The 20,470-nt window shown below is 39.1% G+C and overlaps 1 protein-coding gene across 2 annotated transcripts; it reads right to left on the minus strand.

Annotated features, from left to right (window-relative positions):
- Positions 1-746: 746 nt before the first annotated feature.
- On the minus strand, positions 747-18,686 carry LOC101897917 (uncharacterized). 2 transcript variants are annotated; one of them, XM_005184382.4, is made up of 4 exons: positions 17,664-18,686; positions 7,386-11,157; positions 5,971-7,323; positions 747-5,907 (listed from the first exon to the last, which is right to left on the minus strand). In XM_005184382.4, exons 2-4 carry the CDS (start codon positions 11,141-11,143, stop codon positions 1,662-1,664), a joined length of 9,357 nt encoding a protein of 3,118 aa, XP_005184439.2. In that variant the 5' UTR covers positions 11,144-11,157; positions 17,664-18,686; the 3' UTR covers positions 747-1,661. The 2 variants fall into 2 exon arrangements, with proteins under 2 accessions (XP_005184439.2, XP_005184438.2); XM_005184381.4 differs by having other exon boundaries at positions 7,386-11,160.
- Positions 18,687-20,470: the final 1,784 nt, after the last annotated feature.

The raw sequence follows: 20,470 nt of genomic DNA on the forward strand, positions 1-20,470 counted from the left end.
TCACCATAAGCTGTGGATATAAATTTAATTTTGAAAATTTTCAAAATTATTTTGTTTATTATTCAAGACAATGCATACACACACATCGTACAACTGTATACATGATTTTACATTAAAAGATTACCAAAGAAATAATTGGTATTCAGGTGGTTGCTCTGCCCTATCTTGGAAATTATTGTTCCATGGTTGCAACCATCTTATCTGTGAAAATAATTATAAATTTGACTCCTCCACAAATACTCTTCCCCTAATTTGTTTTTTTTTTTCCTTGTCTCCATCCCTTTAAAATATTCCCCAAATTAATTTGCAGAATTAAATAAAACACAGCTTTATTATGTTTTCATATAATGAAAGAATTATGCAAAGAACTATTTGCATATTTATACCATTTATATATTTGTTTGTGTTGTTTTGCCTGTTGTTAAATTATATTTTAGCTTGATAGCATTATTATTTGTAATTGTAATCGATTACGAATAAATTTATAAAGTTATAATAATATTATGTATTTCTAAATTTATATGATTTAAAGTTAAGAGGGAGGGGAGCATAATGTTTATAATATACACATGGATTATTTAAAGGAAAATAGAAGAATTATAACATAATACGTATCTATATATTTATATGTTGGGTAAGTGTGTATTTCTTAAAAAAAAAGAAAAAGAAAACAATAAAAAATCATATTCAATCAAAATAATCGAAATTTGAAACGATTGAAGAAAGAATATGAATAATGTTTTCAGTTTTTAAATTTTACACAAAACATAATCTAAGGAGAATGTTATGCACAGTGAGAGTGAGAGATGCTTAACAAAATCTTAAAATATGAAAACTTAATAATAAAAAAAAGAAAATTAAAAAATAATAAAAAATAATATTAAACAAAATATTACATTTGATGTAATATCCCGCCGATTTTTTCTTTCTTTTTTTTGTGGGTAAATTAAATATTGTTTAAATTTAAACATATTTACAGAGGTCTTGTTTTCCTTTTTATATATATGTATCGAAGCTTATTATATATTTCATGGTTTTGTTTTAAATTTATCTTCTTTTATGAAAATTAATTTTATTTTTTTGTTTAAATAAAATTATGAACAAAACTTCTATATCCCAGAGTTGTTTGAAGTGTTTCTTTTCTATGTTTCATTTAAATGTAGTGATTATATCTCCATATTTTTTCCGAATCAAGTTACATTTCTTCATGTTTAATTTTTAAAAAAATATTTCCGTTTTTGTAAAAATTTAAGCTAAACCAAGTCTGTAATTGTAGAATTAGTAAAGAACCTATTTAATTCTGTTTTTCTTTTTTTTTTTTCTCATTTATCATATCATAATAAGCGTATTTTGGCGATTTTTAGTTATTTTCTCATGAAAATCCCCCTATGTCGGGTGGTACTATCTTTTTCTTCTTCTACTACTTCTTTTTGTTTTGTTTACATATTGAGCCATGACATTTATGTTTCATAAGAGATACACGGAATTAATAATTAAATAGAGGAAAGAAGCGAGAGGTGGAGGGTATCTAGGAAAGAGGTAGATGATAGACGACTGATTATTTACAGGTTACACTAAGAGATTGAGTGAGGACAGAGAGCTTTGAAAGATAAATAGAATAGAATATTTACACCAAGTACCATCAATATTCCGCAATGATACTAAACATTACTGTTGTGCCCAATGGCCGTTGTCGGGTACAGCTCCTCTGAATATTTCGGACGACATTCGGCACAAAACCATTTACCCTGTGGAGCCACCATAATGCCCACACACTCAAAGTGAAACCATTCAATGAGACAGTTCTCACCATCACAGGCTATCATTTCGGAAACTTCGTCGTAGGGACAACGACAATAGCAATAAACCGATTCACCTTCGCGGGCCTGTCTAGCTCCAGCCGGTGGCCGAATGGGATAACGTATATTGTTGGCCTTAAAGTATTGCAGCGTTGCAAAGTCGGGATTTGGCAAAAGGGCAGGTGGTATTTTGTGATTGAAAGCCTTAGTCTGTGGAGATGGTGGTCGAGGTGGTTGTGAGGGCAAGATGGGTGCTGCCGCTGCTGCTGCAGCATTATTAACAAACTTAATCTTGGGCTTGAAGCTCTTCGACGACGATGTAGGTGTATGCAATGTGGGCGCTGTTGTGTTGTCATCATCCTCATCATCGTCACTACTGGTGTCCGAGGTATTGTAGTGGTCCACTTTGGGTGCTTCATGGTTTCGCGTGGTATTAAGACCAATTTCAGAGGGTCTGATTTTTAGCGTAGGTATGGGTGGAAGTTTTCCCTCTCCTTTTTTCTTGGAGGGCCTTTTGCGTGCTGACTTATCGCCGCCGGCCAATGACAAGCGTGACCTCTTTTTACCACTAGAAGTGCCGGTGAAACTGCTATTGCCACCAAACAAATTGTTTGCCGCATTGGCTGGGGTTTTTGGTGTTTTATGGCTTTTGTTTTTATTGTTGAGTATACTTTTCGAGGGCGTTGGGAGATCTTCTTTGCGCCATGTTAGCTGGGGAGGTGGCTGCGGCTTGAAGGCCCGCGAACCAATCATCAAGGGTGGTCCATTAACAATATTTTCATCATCACTGGTGTAACCATAGAATTTGTTGGGTCTTCTGGCACGCTTGGAACGTTTCAGTGAGCCATCAACGTCGGAGCAACTGCTGCCTTCGCTCATGCGATGATGGGCAGCGCCGCTAGCCCCACCATAAGGTGGCATTGTTATTGGCCTTGGAGTCAATGGCTGTTCACTGGAGTGCATTAGCACCGGTGGAGGTGGTGCGTAAATATTTTGTGCCGTCACCATATTCGGATGTGTTGGATAAACAGGAGCCACAGATGGGGGTAACACATCTATGGCTGGATTTATCAAAGAAGCTTGCGTAATGGCAGCAGCTGCATTTGTGTTGGACTGTTCTTGAGCTGTCAAGTTTGGATATTCTGGATGAGGAGGAACAAGCGCCGGCGCATTTGATTCGGTGGCATGACTGTGGCCACCTTTGCAAGAGGATTTGCGATCACGTTTCTTCTTTTTAACCTTGATTTTGGGCCTTTCATTGGAGGCCACCTCTTCGGGCAGCGATGGCGTTGAAGGACGACTATTTTCCACAATATCAAAGTTGTGCGATGGCGACAATCTAGTCTGAGCCATTAACTGGGCTCTCTTTTGAGCCAATAGCTCGGTTGCCAATTTTTGTGGATGTTCATCGTAGAACTCTTCATCTGTTTCCGATTCATTCGTTTCCAAATCACTCTCATAGATTAGGGGTTCTTTGGGCGGTGAAGGTGGCCGTGCTTCTTCAAGTTTCTGTTGATCCTCTTCATCGTCGATATTCACTACATCGTGAGTGGAATGTTTGTTCGCCTGTTTGAGTGGCGATGCACTTTCACTTTGTTTACGCATGCGATCACGTTCAGACTTTTTGCGATGTCTCTTTTTAACGGATGCATTGGAAGCTGCAGACGAATCTGTTTCTTCAGATGACGATGAGGAGGAGGAAGATCCAGAATTGGAAGATGAGCAAGAGCAATTCGAGCCACAAGAGCAACTGGAATCAGAATCAGAGCTTGAATCACTGGATGAGGAGGAAGCATCCGATCTTCTGGATGTTCGCCTGGGCGATTTACTTTGTTTCCTTTGTTTTACGGGCGATGTTTCAGGAGTGCTGTTAATATCTGGCTTTTTGAAAATTGTCTCCTTGGGTGGTGGAGGTGGCGGAGGCGGTGGTGGCAGTTCATATAGCTTGCAGTAGTCATGGTCCGATAATGCAATGTGTACGGGACCATACATGATGCCATTGTTGTTTTCCTTGGGTTCGGCGGATTTTTCCCTTTCGCCTGGTTTACCCTGTTGGTTTTTAAGGAAATTCTGCCAAATCTCCAAAACTTTTCCGGGCTGGGATGTTTCATCTGGATTAAGATTCCCTGCTTTCGAACCTTCATCACCCTCGGCCTCTGAGGGTGGTGATAACATAACCCTAGGCATTGCATCTATTTCGCTTCTGGTCTTAGAATCCGAATCAGAATCATCACCGCTAGAATCGGTTTCCGAGAGATTGGGAGCGGCAAAATTCAAGTCCTCCAACAAATCTTTGCGGCGCTTACTCTTCTTACGTTTCTTGCGTGGTGTATCACCATCCTTGGCCTCACTTTCTTTGGCTGCTGTGCTCTCGGTTTTCGTTTCAGTAGCAACTTTTTCTTCCTTTTTGTCGCCAATTTCATCTTGTTTTTCCGTCTTAACCATTTCACCCTCATCCTCCTGTTCATCCACATCCATAGGTTCCTTCTTTATAACTATATCTGGTTTAACATCAGCAGAGGAGGCAGCTTCTGTTTTCACTTCCGAGTCTTTCGATTCAATGCCCATATTCTCCTTATTATCTTCAGGTTTTTCTGGCTCCACAGGTGGAAGTGGTGGTGGCAAATGTATGGCTGCATGTTTGAGCAATAGTTTCCGTGAAATGAATTTCTCTTCACAATCGTCTTCAATACAAGGATAACGGAAATCTCCCGAGTGTACGCGTTTGTGTACCCTCAAATACATGGCCTTGGAGAAGCAGAGATTGCAAACCTCACAGACAAACGTTTGCGGTGGTATGCAAAAGTGATAGACATGAGGCCACTTCTTTTGCAGGCATTTCTTGCATATGGTGCTCTCAGTACCATGTTTCCAGAACAAATGCTTGGTAATGTCCAACTTATTGCGATAGGCAATGCCACAGCGATAACACAAGTGATGAAGCTTATGCTTCCAAACGTGCGAGGACAATTTACTCTGATCCCGGCAATCTTCGAGACAAACATCACAAGCAAAATGTTTCTTACGCAAATGAACCATGAGCCGAAATGGTGAGGGTATATTTTCCAACTCACACAAACAGCAACGAAACTGGACATCAAACACTGAGACTTTGTTGGGCGCCCCCGGACAGATGTGGCAAAGAATTTCACTGAAGCTGAAGAAATTGGCACGGCACATAAAACAAAGAATTGCGGTACGCAGATGCATTTTACGATTGTGCAAATACAGCTCCTTGTGGGTGGCGGCCACAACGCGACATTGAAAACATTCGAAAATCCGTTCATTAAACGGTTTGGTGAACGCCCCATTGCCCAGGGTACAATAGCTGTTGGCATTAAAGTAGTGATTTTCCAAATCGGGAAGAAAACTTTTCAGCTTGGCCACAATAGTGTCAGCTTTTAGCTCCTCGGCTGTTATACTGTCGACAGTGGCAGTAAAGCGATGTTCGGCAATCATGTGCAACACCAAACTTTTGCCATTCACCGCAATGCGCCTGGCATGGTTGCAGTACAGACAGGTGTGGTAGACTGTTTTCAAACAAATTCTTACGAATTCAACGATTTCATATTTATCGAGGGGTTGATCAAGCTGTAAATCTAAGGTCAACGTATCATCATCGGCAACTTCAATGCCATCTGCAGGTGGTAATTTTATAGGCTGCACTTGTACTTGTTGCTGCTCATTCTCTTGTGGATTGTCCAAGTTTTGTGTCATTGTCTCATCCGGTTCCTTGGTATCACAAACATCAATGTCAACTTCTTCATCTTCTTCGGCGTTTTCGCTACGCTTAGATGTCGATAGCTGCTGGTCTTCAGCATTTTGCTCTGTGGTGGTAATGGTACTTTGTGTTTGTGGCAAGGAATCGCTATCCTCCAATTGCTGTGCCTCATCCACATTTTGTGATGAGGGCAGATTTGATTCTTCCTCTTCCTCCTCAGGTGTTTCCTCCTCTTCTTGAATAGCTTTTTCTTCTTCTTCCTCTTTAGCCATTGGATTTTCTTCATCATTATCTGTTGTTTGAGTGGTTTCCATTGTTTCAATATCGGCACTTTCCTTGGATGTGTTCATGTGATCATCACAGCTACTGGCCCGCTTTGAATCCTCCCTAAAAATGAGAAAAATAGAAATTAAATATCAACAAGAAACATTTTAAATAATTCCAACCTACCCATAAATGATCTGCGTGGGTTGGGCCGTAATGGTCTCATCAATGTCCATCATATCACTACCAATGGTATCACGTCGTTCTTGAGCAACGTGTTGCGTTGAAGTTGCCGGGGGATTAATGCTGTCCTTGTACAAAGTTGTGATCAATGAAGTGGCCACAACGGATTGAGGCAATTGTCCAATTTCTTCCGTTTCCGATTGACTGGTGTTGGGGTGCCTAATCAGGGATTCTTCATTTTCACCAAATCTATGACGGCTAAATGGTTCGTCGCTCTGCGAAACAGTTGTTCTTCGCGGGGTAAACCAACGTGAGTTGGGCGAGGCCGGTGGAGTTGGTGACCAATTGTGATCAGCTGTCCTTATACTACTCTGCGATAGGGTAGGTTGCCGTGGTTCCGCAAATAGCTTATTTTGATTGTGGCGGAAGGAGGTTTTCTTGGTACGCTTTATGTCCTTCTTGGTACGTTCAATCTCCTGCATGATACGCACCAAATTGGAATTGGGCTCATCCAATGAATCATCATCGTCCTGCGATAGTGACTGATGCAGTGTTGCTCGACTTTCTCTGCCACTTTCGGCATTGTCATCCTGTGAGTTACCAGCTTCGGTGGCCGACTCGGTAACCGAATTCCGTTCGATGTCTTGAGAATTGGCAGGGGTAGTTTCGCTAAGCATGTTCTTATTTTGATTAGTTTCCTCCGCAGGTGTTTCGTTGCGGGAATTATTATTACTACTGCGGGTATTTTCCTCTTCCTCCTCCTCCTCCACTTCTTCATCATTATCCTCCTCGCCATCACCATCGGCTTCCTCACTTTCCGAGGACGAAAGAGCATCATCGACAGGTTTTTGAAACTCTTTGGGTACTCGCAATTTGAACTTGGGTACCACAAGTCTAAGTGGTGGCACCTTTTTAATGGGACTCTCCACCCTTTCATGCTGCTGCTCGTCCTCCTCTGACATCTTTTCAGTTGCTACTACTGCTGGTCTATCTGGTGGTATATCAATTTCCATGGAGGTGTTTCTAAACTGTTGCTGTTGCAGCAAGTCATTGGAGACCAACGATTCTCTAGATAACGCAGGAGGTGCATTTGATATTGATATTTGCTGTTGTGGTGGCGGCGGTGGCGGTGGAAGTTGATTATTCACATTACAGGATTCATCGATGACCATATTACTGCTACTGTTGCTATCTTCGCTATGCAAGACAGGAGGAGCTGGTGGTCGTTGCAAAACACGACCACTATCACAGTTCAAATTGGAATTGGTTGTGGTGGTGGTGGGAGGATTTATGGGGAACTGGCAGCCAACTGCTGTTGCAGGCAATACAGGCGGAGTGTTGAAATCCATAGGAGGTCTAAAAAAGAAATAATATGAGATTAGAAAATATATTTAAAATCCATTATTGAGTAATCATACCTTTCCGTTCTCTGTGCTTTCTGTGGAGATGGTGTCTTCTCTTTTTTCTTCTTGAGTTTGGAGAACCGCTTGCTATCCGGATGTGCCTTACACTGATTCGTGTGCCGTCCCTTTTGGCCACACAACGCACAGGGTTTCATGTATTCCGAACAATCATGTTGAGAGAATTGATCATTCTCCTTGAAAACATGTTCACAGGTACAGCACATAAGAAATCGCGTCTCCAATGGATATCCCTCCATGTGTGGTATACTTTTCCTTAGAGATTCCTCCGAATTGAAATGGGTTTGCTCCAGGTCATGTTTGATTTCTAAATGCAATGCCAACTTCTCGGCTGTGGGAAAGAAGCGTACGCAATACATGCACATGTAGCGATTGTGGATTTCCCGAATGTGCAGAAACAGATTCCAATTCTCATGGAAAGTATTACAGCTGGAACATTTGTAGAAACGTTTTTTGCTAATTACCGGAGCCGTTGTATTGGCGGGCATTTCTCCCAAGGGCATGGCGACAGCAGATGCCTTAGATTCAATGGGTAAGCTCGTGGTGGTGGTGGTGGTGGCGGGAGAGACTGATGACGACGGCGGGGGAGTTGCAATTTTAGCAACTTGTGAGGGCGCTGGGGGCATGGGAAACAAACTGTGCTGCGACAAACAAAGTGCTTGATGTTCCGTCAAAGCTGCCAGAGAAGCAAAACTTCCAGTTTTACATTTAAAACAAAGATACTTTGTTGTGGGAGTCCTTATCACGGCTGGAAGTGGGTTGTTAGATTCTAAACATTTGGGACTTGGCTCAGGTATTGACACCGCAGATAGTAACACGTTAGGGGGTGGTGAAAAGGGAGGAACAGTCTGAGGTACATTTGGAGATGTGATCTCCATTGGCGCACTCTGAGATAAGGATGTGGCAAACACTGATTGATTGATGGCATTGGGAGCCATTATAGGTTTCTCCAGTTGCTGTAATAGCAGCGATTTAAAAGCAGGTTGTTGTTGTACCATAGGCTCCAAATTTTCATGATGTTCATGGTCATTGATTTCTGTTTTTATGGGAAAACTCATATTGTAGTGCAGAGCTTCCGACATTTCATTGTAAGATGATGTATCGGCTCTTCCATTTTCTTCCACGCCGGCTGTTTCGTTTGTCTTCTCTGTAGCGAAATGATACTCTCCCTCCTGATCTTCATTTAAATGCATTTGTTTTTGTTTGGGGCCCAGGCTATTGCCCTCATCCTCATCACTGTTATACGAAAGTTTACGCTTGAGACAAATTTTAAGGGGTTTAATTTTCTCTTCTTTAACATCATCCATAGGATGATCAATAACTAATTGTTGCGATGAGGATGTTGAATAGGATGCTGATGAAAGCATTGAAGCACGACTTGTCTCATCATCTGGATTATTAGGAGGGGCCTGTGTTAGCCGGGGAGAAGGAGAATACTGTTTTAGTTGCCTAAGTGTTTGGGGATATTGACTCAGATGCTGCGACTCCTTCAAAAATAAACTCTCCTTATGTTCTGCATGATCCAATAAATTATTATTTTGAGTTTCTTCGTGGATTTTTAAATCTGTCTCATTTTCCGAGTCTTCATTTTCAGATTCGCTCATACGGCTGTTATCACTTTTATGGGGAGTTCCTTCTTCTTCTTCTTGGCGGAAATCAGGCTCTTGACTATTTTCATTGTGAAAATCAATTCGTGCCTCCTCATTTTGAGGCAAATGTATTGATGGGATAGGAGATTTGATTTTAGAGAGATCGTCTTCCACTTCAGCATTACCATCACTACATAATGAGGTTTCCCTGTCGATTTCTGTTTCGTCCTGTTTGTTTTGTGGGGAATTCGGCGCAGAATTAATGGGAGTTGATATTTCATTTGTTGCTTCATTTTGTGGCGAATTTGGAGATGAATTTGCCGCTGTCACAGTGGCTTGCAATGAAGGCACAGGAGAAGGAGTCGGCAATATACTTTTTCTACTATGATTGCTGGCATCATCACGAACATCATCGTCATCTTCTTGGCATTCCATGTCATCATCATGATCGCTTTCGTGATGATGATGATCACCATTCAGTTTTGGTGTTTGAAACTCTTTGTTAACATCACTATCTACAATTTCTTCTTCCGCTTTTGCATGATGTTCATTGGTAAGATAGGAGGCAATGTCAAATGAATTCCAGCTCTTAGTTTCTTTGAAACTTTCCTTATCTAGAGAAGAAGTTATGTTGTCATTTGTTTCTGAACTTTCATTAACAAATGATATTTTTGTATGGGATGGTGGTGGTGGTGATGATGATTTTGCTGTCGTAGTCATTGCTTCCTCGTGTTGTGAAAATTCTTCTGATTCTTTAGCTGGTTTTTCCTCCTCCTGTTGGGTAATATCTTGAGAATCTTCTCTTAATGTTTCTGTGGTTGGCGATTGGCTGCTGTGATTGCTTATATTTTCATCCTCATCTAATGTAGACTTGGTTACATTGCCCAAAGGAGAATTAATTGGCGACTTCTGATCTTCTTTCATAAGGGGTATGGAGTATTCAATTTCTTTGCTATCATCTTCTAGGCTATTTTCAATGCTTGTGCGTCTTGATTGACTTGTGGGTGAGTTTATTGCTTCCTCCATAATTTTCGAGCGTTTACTCTTTTGACTTTCTTGGCTGGTATCATCATCATCGTCAATATCAAATTTATAAAGTATGCGATGATTTGGATTGTTTTTCTTTGCTCTATGTGTGGATTTTTCGGTAACTATACTTTCACTTGACCTCTCTCCTCCACTTTCTTCATTTACTTGAATCGTTTCTTCTTGCTTATTAATTTGCTCCTCTTCATTAGTTTCAGAACAAACTTCATTTTGTTCTTCCGTATTACTGATTTCTGTAGAATCAAGCTCCATGGGAGTTGTACGAAAAGAGGGCGAGAATTTTCCTTCTTCTACATTTTCCGTTTCCTCTTCTTCATCACTTTTTAACAGCGCATCTTCCTGTTCCATTGAAACGGGCTCCCTTTTCGATCCACCTGAAGCATCATTACCACCTTGTTCCTCTTCATCTTCATCCGATTTAAGTAATTCATCCTCTTCTTCATCATTGTATTGAAATTTTTGAATTTCCTCTGTGGTTTTGTCTTCACATACTTCATCAATGTTTGCTAACTCTTTCTGTGGCATGGAGATCTCATTTTGTGTACATGAGATCGATTGTGGTTTCGCTTCTTGCGGTTTCTCTTCTTCCACCTGCTGTTGTGAAATGCTAGTACTCTGTGTAGTATCTACATGATCTTCACTTGTATCCATTGAATCCTGTGGTGGTTGCTGAATTTCCTCCACGATTCTTGATTGGTTATTTTCCTCCTGATCTTCTTCTCCACTTATATCCATGGATTCAGTATGCTGTGGTTCTGGCTGTTCACCCTCCTGCGCAACTTCTGGTTTCTTATCTTCTTCTTCTTCCTTTTGTTCATCATGTAATTCGGTTGGTTGTGGTGATGTCACATCATGTTGTCCTGTGATTTCATCAATATTTGTTGTTGCTGTTGTTCCATCATTTGATTCTTGACCACCATCTTTTGTAACAATTTTAGAATGGATTTCCCCCTCTGCCTCTTCATGTGATTCTTCAGTTGAGTGTTGTGTATTTGAATCTTCGGTCTCTACATCGTTTACGCTATGATGTTGTGGTGAGTTTTGTGTTGATGTAGAATCTAAATTGGTTTCTGTAACATGTGTCGTCGTATCTGGTTGTGGTGGATTAAGAGTTTCCATAATTTTCCGGCTTTCTACTGAAAAAGAAATAACGAAGAACAAGAGAGATAATATTAGAATCGGAAAAAATTTAGAAATCAAAAATTCAGATTTCATAAAAAGGAGAAGGAAAGGGTAATAAGGTTTCCTGTAAAGGCAATCAGTTGCTCCTCTTCTTATATGTGAGATGTAAAAACTGCAACCAACTTCAGACTGCTGTCATTTCTAAGCCACTCGTGCGTCAGCTGTTAAAATTATTCCAGTGACAAATCATAATATTGTTTACAAGCGAAAAAAAGCATTGTGGTGAGAATTTTCCAGAAAAAAGTTTTTCGCGGTAGAATTCAAGCGTGATAGTGTGATTTCTTTATATTTGGCTGGAAAACAACAAGTGGCTATCGTTAGAGCACTCCAGCATTTAAATGTGAAATCTTTTGTGTCTCGTACCTTCACTCGTTCCCGTGATACTGGTAGCGTAGCCCGACGTCACGGAAGTGGACGGAAGAAAACAGCAACATCAGTAGAAATGGTTCGAAAAGTAAAGAAGCGCCTTGATCGAAACCCACGTCACAGTGATCGAAAAATGGCTCGTGAGCTGAACATATCGCAATATTCCATGCGGCAAATATTAAAAATGAGCTCGGGGTAAAGCCATTGAAATTCTAAAAAGTGCAAGAACTAGCACCGCAACAGAAAGAAAATAGACTCAAAAGAGCCGAACGTTGTGATCTGCCGAATTTGGATTTCTCCGATGAGAAAACATTCGTTGTCCAGCAGTTTGTAAACAAAATGACCGTGTTTTCTTGCCAAAGAGGTCAGCTGAAAACGTGCACCTTCGGTTGGCTACCAGAACTCCCAGAACTCTAGCGCCGACCATGGTGATGGTGTGGTCCGCCATAATAGCCGATTGTCGCTCTCCGCTCCTATTATCGACCGTGACATCAGAAAAAATTCCGAATATTATCGCGAAAGTGGTGAACTGCCGAAATTGGTTTTCTCCGAGGAGAAAATATTCGTTGTCCAGCAGTTTGTAAACAAACAAAATGATCGTGTTTACTTGCCAAAGAGGTCAGCTGAAGATGTGTATCTTCGGTTGGCTACCAGAACTTAAGCGCCGATCATAGTGATGGTGTGGGCCGCCATAATAGCCGATGGTCGCTCTTCGCTCGTATTAATCGACCGTGGCATCAGAATAAATTCCGAATATTATCGCGAAAATATTCTGGAGGGTGTATTAAAGCTTTGGCCACGCAAACATTTTGGCCGCAGACCTTGGACGTTCCAACAGGACTCAGCACCATCGCACTCAGCACACGCCACCCAAAAATGGTTACAAAATGAGGTTCCTCCCTTCATTTCCAACCCACAATGGCCACCAAAATCTCCAGATACCAATCCGTGTCTGGAGTATTTTGGAAAGCAAGGTTGGCACTAAAAAATACCAAAGTGTCGATGACCTCAAGCAAGCGCTTTGTCGGGAATGGGTCAAAATACTGCAGAACAACATTCGGACAGCGTGTGACGGTTTCATTGGCCGTTTGAAGGCCATAATTCGTGCCAAAGGTGGCCAATTCTAACAAATCTAAACTTATTCAAAAATTTGATGCCATTTCCGACATTTTTGCTTTCATCCAATAAAAATAAAAAGTTCGGTGGGGCAGGACTCTTAATACCCCACCATTTCAAAGGAGATTAGAATTTTTCAAAACAAAAAAAATCCGAAAACTACCAGTTAAATGAAACCCGTTATATGGGGACTATAAGAAGACGTGGACCAGCATACGAAAATTTTTGTCATAGACTGTAGTAATCATTACGAACTCCAAATACGAAATTTGTTACAGTTACAGTGGATAATGTCGGAAAAAACATGAAAATACGGAGTATCGGCAGGCACCTTAATATGGAGGCTACACGAAGACGCTGACATGCATACGATTTTTTTGTCAGAAGTTGTAGTACCTATTAAGATCTTTAAATGCGAAATTTTAAACGGTTCCGATGAATAGTGTTGCTGAAATAATCAAAATACCGACCATCTGGAGGTACCGTTATATGGGTGCTATACGAAGATTTGGACCTGCATATAAACATTTTTGTCATAGGATGTAGTACCTACTACGAACTTCAAATACGAAATTTTAAATAATTCCGGTAAATAATGTCGTTAAAATCATGAAAATGTCGAATATCGGGAGGTACCGTTATATGGGGGCTATACGAAAACGTGGACCGACATGGCCCATTTACATTTCAAGGACTTTTTATACAGAATGACCAGAAGGTTCCTTAAAAATAACATTCAAAGGTATTTGTTGTGTAAGTAGACAAAAAATCCCTCCTATATAGGAGGCACAAGGCCCATTTTTGCACTATGAGATAAGAAAATAAACACCCTCGTCTCAACCTAATGTAGGAAATCCAGAAACAATTTCGATTTATAATTCAAAATAAACTGCGACCGGTTTCCAATCACTACAGAGTAAACAATAGATTAATATTGTTAGGTATTATTCATATATGGCAGAACATTAACACACTTATTGTTTGTGTCGCTGTTCATGTTGGTAGGTGGACTGTTCCAAATGATGCTACCTAGGAAACCACATATTTACCCTCATCTGATATAAATGTTGCTGGGCATATTAACCCTCAATCGCTTTAAACAAACAAAACAAAAACAATAATTATATGGAAGTATTTGCCTCCAAATCAGATAGGCCATAATATAGATAGTGTATGAGTCATACAAATGTTATACATACGTGGTACAATACGGCTGGGGCTTTGGTATTATTTTACCAATTACTATTTTAATTGTTACAATTTAAGCATTTCCAAACACACAACTTAATATTTGTTAATGTTTTGTTAAAAAAAAAGCGACCATCATTTGGCTAAAAGCACATGTTTTAACCAAAAACATTGAGGAGAGGGGAAATAGAATTATGGCAAACTTTAAAGCCGCCACCAAAAAGTGTTTGTTGTTAAACCGAGCGAGCACAAAAAAAAAAAAAAATGCGGAAAGCGGCAAAAAGTAAACAATAACAAAATGTGAAAAAAAAACAAACGACGACGACATTGCTTTTTTGTCTTTGCAGCCTGCCTGCCTGCCTTTGTGGTACCCACTCACTCACTTACTCAGCACAATACACCACATGTTTTTTCCTCTTTTATTTTATCTTCTACGCTTTTTTGTATAAAAAACTACTACTACTAATACATGCACATCCACGCCACTCACAGAAACTTAAATGACAACAAACATACAAAACAATGATACCCAGATAACAGAAATGCAACGACTTTAGTTGGTGATACAATTTTGAGGGGCGTGAAACGTATGAACTCGCCTTGTTGAAAAGCTGGTACTACATTGAAATAAGTAAAAAGCCACTAAGTTCGGTCGGGTCGAACTTTTAATACCCCCCACCATTTGGAAGGAACTTGAAAAATTTCAAAAAAAAAACTTCGGGAAACTACCACTTAATTGAAAACTTTTGCATGGAGACTATACGAAGACGTGAAACTGCTAACGAAATTTTTTGTCATAGGCTGTAGTGCCCATTACGAACTTTAAATATGAAATTTGAAACAATTTCGTAAATACTGTCGCTAAAATCATGAAAATACAGAATATCGGGAGGTACAGTTATATGGGGCTATACGAAAACGTGGACCGAATTTTGAATTTTACGCTGATCCAGAATATATAAACTTTGTGGGGTCTATTATAAATATTTCTAGGAGTTACAAACGGAATGACAAAGTTAGTATACCCTCCATAGAATGGTGGAGAATATAAAAACTGACTATGTTAATACATCGAAAGACAAATGTTGGTACCACCCAAACTTTTCTATTTCTACTGGAATCCTTAAATCATTAAACTCAACTCGAAATCACTTAAAAGAACACAGCAAATCAATTAGATTAATTTCTAGCCGGATTCTCCCAGGGTTTCAGACTAATAATAGATATATTATTTAAAAGTCGGGTTCAGAATACCTGCCTTTTATATGAATTGCACGGTATAATAGCACTGAATGAAACAAAAAAAAATATTTTTTAAGATTTTCCAATTTTTCTTATTTTTCCGAATAAGGAGATTTTTATTTACCCGAAAATCTGAGGACCGGATTATGAGAATCCCTTTTGAAGAAGTGGTCATATGATGGGTATATTTAAACAGTTGGGGAACTAAAACTTGTTTTGAACTCAGATATTAAAATAAAATCACCTATGTGTTGAAAAAGGATCTATTTTTGGGGATAATTGATGTCTCTAACCTTTCGAAATTGGTTCCATGTGTAACAATGCAGTAGCACTTTTTCAGGTTATATATTCAATATTATAGTGTCTATATCTCTAACAGCTTATACTGGAAAACTAAAATTAATAAGGAACCAAAGATGGAAAATGGTAAGTTTTGCACGATAGAAGGGGCCTGTTGCTATAACATGCTCCTTTGTTCATGCTGATTAATGATTGTGAAGTCTTCCGAGCTGAAGTTTCTGATCTAAAACAAGCTGGTCGATGGAATCAGCGTCATTTACGATTTGGAAGCTATTTGTGTATGGAAATAGTACTCAAGTCCTACACCATTTTTATAACTATATCGCTACCGCTGCAAGACTTCCCAAGTCTGATCTTAACAAATTACCACTTGCTATCCCACTGTAGTATGCTGCTGAGCGAAAGAATTTTTCCATTCCATTTTCGTGATGGTATTCCAACGTGATAGTGTGATTCCTTTATATTTGGCTGAAAAAAACCACAAGTGGCTATCGTTAGAGCACTCCAGCATTTAAATGTGAATAAATCTTTTGTGTCCCGTACCATCGCTTGTTACCGTGATACTGGTCGCATAGCCCGACGTCAAGGAAGTGGACGGAAGAAAACAGCAGCATCAGCAGAAATGGTTCGAAAAGTAAAGAAGCGTCTTGATCGAAACCCGCGTCGCAGTGGCCGAAAACTGACTCGTGAGCAGAACATATCGCAATATTCCATTCGCAAACATTGAAAAATGAGCTCGGAGTAAAGCCATTGAAATTCCAACAAGTGCAAGAACTTACACCGCAGACCAACATTTGGGCAGCGTGCGACCGTTTCATTGTCAGTTTGAAGGCTATAATTCGTGCCAAAGGTGACCAATTCGAACAAATCTAAATATATTCTAAAATGTGATGCTTTTTGGGATTTTTTTTGCTTTCATTCAATAAAATTTAAAAAAATTTAAAAGTTATGACCTTTGACTTTGTTGCAGTTTTTGTTTATCTCACCCTGTATTTCCCACGAAAAGGAGAGCTTCCAAAGACAAGTGTCCTTCTACAATTATTTATTGGACGAAAAAATATGTTAACCTATTCCCTGGATATAAGTACCATAATTTGTGCTCTATAAATATAAATGCGTAAAAAATCGCGTTATCCCTTAATTGTTTATTTTATTCGCTAACATTTTTAGGCAAACCTTGACTTTGCTTCAAGTCAAGACACGTTCCCGATTTTAACAAAAAAATTTTTATATGAAAGTCTATTTTAATACAGGTATGGACATCAAAATTTGGTAGGATTTCTTGATATTTTCTCAGTGTTTTACACACATTGTTTTGATTCAGAGATATGCATCTTCGGGCGTCTAAAACTAATTCTGTTAATATTCCCAATTATCCACGACACAAAAAGTGGTCCAACAAATAACGAGATATTTCAAATTTTCAAACAAATACTATCTCCTAATTCCTATGTACCTTAATAATTGGGGGACTCACCGCTCTATTAGAGACACCACTAATGCAAGCAACAAATCAACTTTCCAAAAACTATATCATATTTTGTTCTTGTTTAACTTTCAAATTAATCACCTATATAGACAATTTTTTATTTGCTATTTATCAGCACACCAACCTCAAATGAATACCATGTCACAACTGAATGAGTTTACGGGTTTTACTTTGGGAGACTGATGTGGGCCTTACATATCTTATCTCGCAAATTGTGCACCTTTCTTTTCTTCTACCTTTCTTTCAAAAGAATAAACAATTTGTGATAAATCCGTTTATGGTTAAAACATTTCTGGCAAATGCAAAATATCAGCTGGCCATCAGAGTCAACAAAACACGTTTCGTACAGGTAAACAGAGCAAGAGAGACAGTAGAATGTGTGCTGGGAAAAACACGACATAATAACAACAATTGCACAACCACAATCTCCCTGGTAAAACATAAACTCAACAACACACACACACATAATCATTCAAATGCAAAGACCCATTGTCGTCGCCACCGACATCGTATTTACACACACACACATTCTCTCAGTTGTCTAGGGCAAATAAAAAAAGAAAACAAAAAACACAACAACAACAGGACACTGCCGACTTGGTACACACAAAATAAAAACACGCGCCTTTTTTGTAACCAATATCAAAAACATTAACAACCGGGCACAAATTATTTTGTTATTAAAAACAATATTTACTAAATATTGGTATCGATCTGTTTTTTGTTTTTTTTTTTTGATACGACAAAAATAATTACCTCCTTATTATACGCTTGGTTTATTTCCGTTTATTGGCTGGGAAAACAAATTCCTCGTTTAAATATATTATCCGTTTGTTGTTGCTGTACAAGATGATGCTGATATTTACTCCAGGCACCATCCACTATTTGTTTAACCTTTGTTGGTAACATTAACGTGTTCTGTTTTAACAGATGGGTTTTCTACTTTCTTGGTGTCTTGTCCACCGCGTGGTGGTCGCCGAACAGCTTGTGAGACAAGCTGTTGTTGGCACGGCACGATTTACGGCGTTTTATCAATTGCCTGGTCTGCTGCTGTTCCGAATCCGCACACACTGACTGACGTTTGCAGACCAACTACCAACTGAATGAGACCACCATCAAACGAGTACTGCGCGTCAACGAGCCCGAAATATATTGTGTCTCGCCAGGCCAGCGGAGTCTCAACGAAGCGAAAGAACAGGCAGGCAGGCAGAGACAGGCTATGGACAGCCGCGCGCGCTCTGCGTTAGAGGAGAGACACCACCCTCTTATTTAATCGCAGCCAGCCAGCCAGAATATTTTTTCTTCACGATATGCCCGTTTTATCAAGAATTTCACAACTATCTTTAATCCGGCAATATTTGCCCATAAAATTCCATAAAAATTATTCAGCAAATATTCCACTCAACATCAATTTCTTGTTTTGCGTTGTTTCTTTGCCAAAGAACACAATGATTTTCCAAAACTTTTGTTAGAATTCTTTGGGCTATGAGCACACTTTTTTCTTCTTTCACTGCGAAACACACGCGACGACGAACCGTGAATGGATTTGCAAGATTAAATCACTTATTTTTCTCGTTTCAACAACTTGTGGGCTCTTAAATTGTATTTCAATCGGTTTGGCGTATTTCAAATTTGATATTTTCCATAAATTCATTAAATTCTGAGCTTTGTAATAGCTGTAAATTATTTCGAAAATATTTTTATTCGCCAAACAATAAAATTGCTGAATTTTTTGGCGTTAGCCATTTTTGTTAGGGTTGATTTTTTTCGTACTGAGTTTGACATCAGTGTTGTTAAAAGCAGCACGAGGTAGCAGCAACCCCTGACATGTGGTGTTGTGTTGGCAACACTAGTGGCGCAGAAAACTTCATGATTGGCAAGTACAGTTGACACCGTCGCATCATTATTGCGTACTTCATTTAAAATAATTTGACATGGCAACACTTTAAATTTATTGAGTGTTTAGATTAAAGACTTATGGTGAGAATACATAAAATGCTTTTTTGACGGCCTTTTTCGTAAAAGAATAAAAGAGCGTGGGTAAACAAGTAATATTTTGTATGTAGATTTCCAACGGATCTAAAATAAAACGGGTTGCAAAATATCAATTTTTACATAGTAAATCTGGATGAAGCATTAAATCCTGATAACGAGGGTAACTCATGGTAGAAGAATACAGGTAGTCGCATCGACACAGCTGCTGGTACAATGAACTGTCAATCCGATTTTAGAATTGAAAATGTTGAATGAAAAATTATTGAGTTTTGCCTTATTAAGGCGAAGATCATATGTTTTATGATTTAAGTGTTTGTTTTCTCTTTCGAGACGAGCTTAATGATCTGAAATTTGCAGTGAAAAGGAAAGCCAGATAGACACTATCACACACTCACCACTATGCGACGCGTTTCGCCGTTGGTTAAGCGGCTCATCAGGCATATTTGATGTGGATGATGGCTTACAAGGGCCGTTCTCTGGAAAGTAGTATATATTTCGAACTTATTGCAAATTAGCATATGCGAATTATACACTAGAAATTCTCCAGGTTCGACTCAAGTTCTATTGGCAGATCTTTTTCACAGCAACGTTTTGTTTTTGTAGTGATGGATTTTTTGTCCACAACAACTACATTGCTTCCAATGCATACACTTGTTTTAGTGCTGCTTTAGGAAGACGGGTTAATGGCTCTGAACGTAGAGACGGCAACTTCTAGTTGGCTGCACACAGAGGTCCGCGGTTCAAATCCCACAGCCAGGCTCGGCTGAATTTTTGAGTTTTGCCTTATTAAGGCGAAGATCATATGTTTTATGATTTAAGTGTTTGTTTTCTCTTTCGAGACGAGTTTAATGATCTGAAATTTGCAGTGAAAAGGAAAGCCAGATAGACACTATCACACACTCACCACTATGCGACGCGTTTCGCCGTTGGTTAAGCGGCTCATCAGGCATATTTGATGTGGATGATGGCTTACAAGGGCCGTTCTCTGGAAAGTAGTATATATTTCGAACTTATTGCAAATTAGCATATGCGAATTATACACTAGAAATTCTCCAGGTTCGACTCAAGTTCTATTGGCAGATCTTTTTCACAGCAACGTTTTGTTTTTGTAGTGATGGATTTTTTGTCCACAACAACTACATTGCTTCCAATGCATACACTTGTTTTAGTGCTGCTTTAGGAAGACGGGTTAATGGCTCTGAACGTAGAGACGGCAACTTCTAGTTGGCTGCACACAGAGGTCCGCGGTTCAAATCCCACAGCCATTATTTAAATATGTAAAAATTGTTTAAAAAAATGCATATCATTCAGATCCGATTGACGTCGTATAGGAAAACGCATACAAATATACTTGTTTTTGAAAAAAACATCTACCTGCATTCTTCTACCATTTAAATGTCAAATAAAAAAGTCTTTTTTTGCCACAGACCAAAAGTGACCGAATTCTATTCAAATAGAAGGAAATTGCTTACAAAGTAATTAATTATATTAACTTTTGATATTGATATATTGAAATATTCTGTTTTTTATAACAAAAAATACATACACGAAATTGGCAGAAGTCAGGC

Source organism: Musca domestica, unplaced genomic scaffold, assembly GCF_030504385.1.
Source record: "Musca domestica strain aabys unplaced genomic scaffold, Musca_domestica.polishedcontigs.V.1.1 50, whole genome shotgun sequence".
In the NCBI taxonomy this organism is placed as follows: Eukaryota; Metazoa; Arthropoda; class Insecta; order Diptera; family Muscidae; genus Musca; species Musca domestica.